Source organism: Arachis stenosperma, chromosome 6, assembly GCF_014773155.1.
Source record: "Arachis stenosperma cultivar V10309 chromosome 6, arast.V10309.gnm1.PFL2, whole genome shotgun sequence".
Lineage (NCBI taxonomy): Eukaryota > Viridiplantae > Streptophyta > Magnoliopsida > Fabales > Fabaceae > Arachis > Arachis stenosperma.
In genome coordinates this window covers 126,398,319-126,402,719 of record NC_080382.1, presented here as the reverse complement: position 1 = coordinate 126,402,719, position 4,401 = coordinate 126,398,319, and the positions used below count along the sequence as shown (strand labels likewise).

Here is a 4,401-nt window from a genome sequence, read left to right as displayed (position 1 = left end):
ACTGATTTTAATAATTTATTTTAATGTACAAATATTATTTTCTTGATAACTTTGATCTTATATTATATGTTGTAATTTGGAAATTATCTTATTTAACTAGGAGGTGTTTAATTTATACAGTTTAGAGGAAGATGGAATAACGACTTCTTCTTCTTTCCTACTTGAGATCAATGAACATAAAAATGAGAAATAAAAAATTTGCAAGACAAATATACTATGCCCATGCAAATTATTTGTCAACTACTACATATTACATTTTGCAACTCTAATTATAGAAGGTTTATTTCTTATATCAATTATTAATCTTATTAGATGCATATTTATTTATTAATTATTTTATATGGTATTTTCATTGCCTTTAAATAATTGGTATTATAATTTTCATATGCTTTGCTTCCGGTTCTGACTGATAAAGCATGATGGACTCATATAACTTTATATTATTTTCTTAAAAAATAGTCATATTTAAGGTAACTATTTGTATGTGATTATCTATTTTGTTTTATGATAAAATAATCCATATTTTTGTTTATATCATTCATGTATTATACTATATATTTTTGGTATACATCGCTCGGTTTCCAAATAGTACTTTTCTCTTGGAGTTACAACATAAACTATAACTTATTATTATTGAACAAATATATATTATATGAGGACTATGCCATCATTGTTTCTGTTTTGCCAAATGAGTATATATTATGTTTTTTTTTTTTTTTTTTTTTTACCAAAGATAGGAGATTCGAACCCGTAACCTCTTAATTGAGTATGGAAAGACTATGCTATTTGAACTATTACTCATTGATAGTATATATTATGTTTTTATTTGATCCTAATTGACGATAGTTATTCAAATTTAATCAAAATACAAACTTTTGAGCTAATTTTTGTATATTTTTATTTATTAGTATTTAGTATTAATTAGTATAACTTTTTAAATGTGAGTTTGGCAGTAGAAAATTTCCATTCCTTTTAGTAATTTTAAGATAAATTAAAATAAATTAGAGAGAATGTGGCATTAACCACAAGTAAAGGATGTGACAATAACCTCTCTTCTATGCACTTAATTGAAACATATTTTTATATTACTAGATGAGTATATAACTCACATATAAAATGTATTGAATATTCTATAAAAAATTATGTATCTTCTTTGAATATGACAAAAATATGATATCACAAAATAATTCTCTTACTCTTATAATTATGTATTTTAGTTGCAAGTTTCAATTAACCAAGATGCCTTGATGGATCTTCCTTCCATTCAATTTTTATTATCTTTTTCTTTTTGTAGTATCTTTTAATCCGGTAAGTTAAGGATTAATTATCATAAATCAAAATTTTATTTAAAAATGTATTGTGGATAATAAATTTCTATATACATAAGAAAAAATTTAAATTTAAAACACTTATTTAAGCCAATTAATAAACTAACAACTATCTCAGCACAAGTTGGTTTCCTTTCATTTTTATTAATAAATTGACTAATGGATTCCCCATGATTCCCATAGTTCCCTATGTGAGTAACCTTGTAAAAAGGTGGGCCGGCCCAAAGAAAGTAGACCCTCCCAAATGTTTGTCCTGTATTGCCACCTCAACTATTCCAAAGCCTTTTGGCTATAACAGTTAAAACAGGTAAGCAAAATGACAAGAATGAAGCCTCAAAAGAACCAGCTAGCATTATTGTGCCAAGACATGAAATGGAGCTTTATTCAAAAACAAACCTCCAATCACAAAAGGATTGGAATTAGGTTTTGTCTCTTGTGTCCCCACTCCACTGCCTTTCATGCAAAATCTGTAATACTAAGTAGCTGACAAAACTCACCTCAATAATAAGAAGGGAGAAAATAGAGTCTTTACTCTTTCCATATACCAACCAAACTCCATAGCCCATAGGAAAATATCACAGTACAGAGATCTCATATCTTAAAACATTCTCCTATTGAGAACTTTACATTGAAAAAAACCCTAAACCCTAAATCCAAACTAAGAAAAAGAGCAAAGGGCAAAGTAGAAGCAAAAAATGATCAATTCACTATGTGGAAGCTCAGTGTCTCTCAAAAGTGAGAATTCAAGCACAAAGCTACAGCCCACTTCTTCAAATGACTCAGTCTTACAATCAAATAAGAAAAACAATGCTACACAATCCTCTGTTGATTTATTAGAACAGAATAATAACAGTACCCTAACACCACCAAGCTTAAACCTTCCAGGACTCAAATTTGACCTCGATGGAGATGTTGAAGTCCAATCACCAGACAGTTCAATGTGGGAATCCTTTTTCTCTGATCAGTTAGATACTGATTTCATGATGTGTTCCCCAGTGAGGAATGTCCCTTCCCCACAACAAGCCTCAACTTACAATTGCAACTACAACTACGCTCATTCAATGCAAGCACAAAGCTTTTCCGGCTGCTCTCCGCCGCGGTTTTTGGCCCAAATCGGCGCCTATAATAGTAGCGGTGGAGGCGGCGGAGGAAAAGGGAAAGGGCTTAGTCCACTCCACAGGGTGTTCAACTCACCAAACAATCAGTACATGCAGCATGTTGAGAATCTTTCACTGCCTGCAATTGAGGAGTTTTTAGAAGAGTTTCAACAAGGGGAATACTCATCGATAACCGCCGCAAATAACCGCAGCAAAGTTGGTGACGGTTCTGATATTGTTGGAAGTTCTTCTGAATGCTTTGAGTTGGGGAATTTGATTCCTTCGGCGAGTGAAGAGTCGTCGGTGCAAGAGAATGAGATCTACCATCACATGGGTTCCATGGTCAGTGCATCGCTTTCCCAAGCGTTGCAACAAGAACGATACCATGAGAAGCAACAGAAGCAACAAGTACAACAACAACAGCATCCACACTCACATCAACACCATCAAAATTTGATGGTTCCTATTCCACTTGGACTAGAACAGGTAGTAGTATAATAAATCTTTAAATTTTCTTAGTTAATTTCACTTAATTCATTGTCATATATAGTATCACCTCATGCACCTCAATATTGAAATTATTCATGCTACATACATGTCTTATGGTTTGTATTTAACTCAAGAATTCTAAACATGAAGTTATTAATTATTATTATTATTTTCAATTTTAGTATTATGGTTGTCCCTTGAATTGTGTGTTATGATGCATAGGAACAAGAGAGTGGGTTGCAACTGGTGCACCTGCTTCTAGCATGTGCAGAGGCAGTGGCCAAAGAGGAATACATGCTGGCAAGGAGGTACCTCCAACACCTCAACAGAGTCGTAACACCCCTTGGCGACTCCATGCAACGCGTCGCTTCATGCTTCACTGAGTCTCTAACCGCAAGGCTAGCCACAACATCCACCTCCAATAATGCCAACCCCACACCTTCCTCCACTTTCCCACACTCAAACTCCATGGAAATCCTCAAGATCTACCAGATCGTCTACCAGGCCTGTCCCTATATCAAATTCGCCCACTTCACTGCCAACCAGGCCATCTTCGAGGCCTTCGAGGGCGAAGAGCGGGTCCACGTCATAGACCTCGACATACTCCAGGGATATCAGTGGCCCGCCTTCATGCAGGCCCTTGCAGCCCGATCCAGTGGTGCTCCATTTCTGCGGATCACCGGGGTCGGGCCTAGCATCGAGTCTGTCAAGGAGACAGGCCGATGCCTAACAGAATTGGCCCACTCGCTACGCATCCCCTTCGAATTCCACCCCGTCGGGGAACAACTGGAGAATCTAAAGCCTCACATGTTCAACCGCCGAGTCGGCGAAGCGCTGGCCGTTAATACCGTTAATCAGCTCCACCGTGTCCCCGGTAACGCGCTCGGCAACTTACTCACCATGATAAGGGACCAAGCACCGAGCATAGTGACTCTAGTCGAGCAAGAAGCTAGCCATAACGGGCCTTATTTTCTTGGGAGGTTCTTGGAGGCATTGCATTATTATTCTGCGATTTTCGATTCCTTGGACGCGACGTTTCCACCGGAATCGGCGCAGAGGGCGAAGGTGGAGCAGTACATCTTCGCGCCGGAGATAAGGAACATCGTGGCGTGCGAGGGGCAAGAAAGGGTGGAGAGGCATGAGAGGCTGGAAAAGTGGAGGAAGATCATGGAAGGGAAAGGGTTCAAAGGGGTTCCACTGAGTCCGAACGCGGTGACTCAGTCGAAGATCTTGCTGGGTCTGTATTCATGCGATGGGTATCGGCTTACTGAAGACAAGGGTTGCTTGCTTCTTGGGTGGCAGGATAGGGCCATAATTGCTGCATCGGCTTGGCGCTGCTAACTTCTAATAAACCAATGCATGTTGCTTTCATATTTCATCTATCTCATCAATACTTTCATATGTACACAACTGCACACACAACATTTTGTCATAGCTGCACGGGATGCCGGAAGAAGGGAAAATAGGTGCCCATATCATATCTATTC

The 4,401-nt window shown here is 37.6% G+C and overlaps 1 protein-coding gene across 2 annotated transcripts; it reads left to right on the top strand.

The window, feature by feature from the left end:
• The first annotated feature begins 1,886 nt into the window (after positions 1 to 1,886).
• Positions 1,887 to 4,401, top strand: LOC130936178 (GRAS family protein RAM1-like). 2 transcript variants are annotated; one of them, XM_057866206.1, is made up of 2 exons: positions 1,887 to 2,911; positions 3,137 to 4,401. In XM_057866206.1, exons 1-2 carry the CDS (start codon positions 2,024 to 2,026, stop codon positions 4,253 to 4,255), a joined length of 2,007 nt encoding a protein of 668 aa, XP_057722189.1. In that variant the 5' UTR covers positions 1,887 to 2,023; the 3' UTR covers positions 4,256 to 4,401. The 2 variants fall into 2 exon arrangements, with proteins under 2 accessions (XP_057722189.1, XP_057722188.1); XM_057866205.1 differs by having other exon boundaries at positions 1,887 to 2,914.

Excerpts from the sequence above, each read along its gene's own strand:
- LOC130936178 (XM_057866205.1), top strand. The coding sequence starts at position 2,024 with ATGATCAATTCACTATGTGGAAGCTCAGTGTCTCTCAAAAGTGAGAAT. Across the intron at positions 2,915-3,136 it reads CACTTGGACTAGAACAGGTA|GAACAAGAGAGTGGGTTGCA; the intron begins GTAGTATAATAA and ends TATGATGCATAG.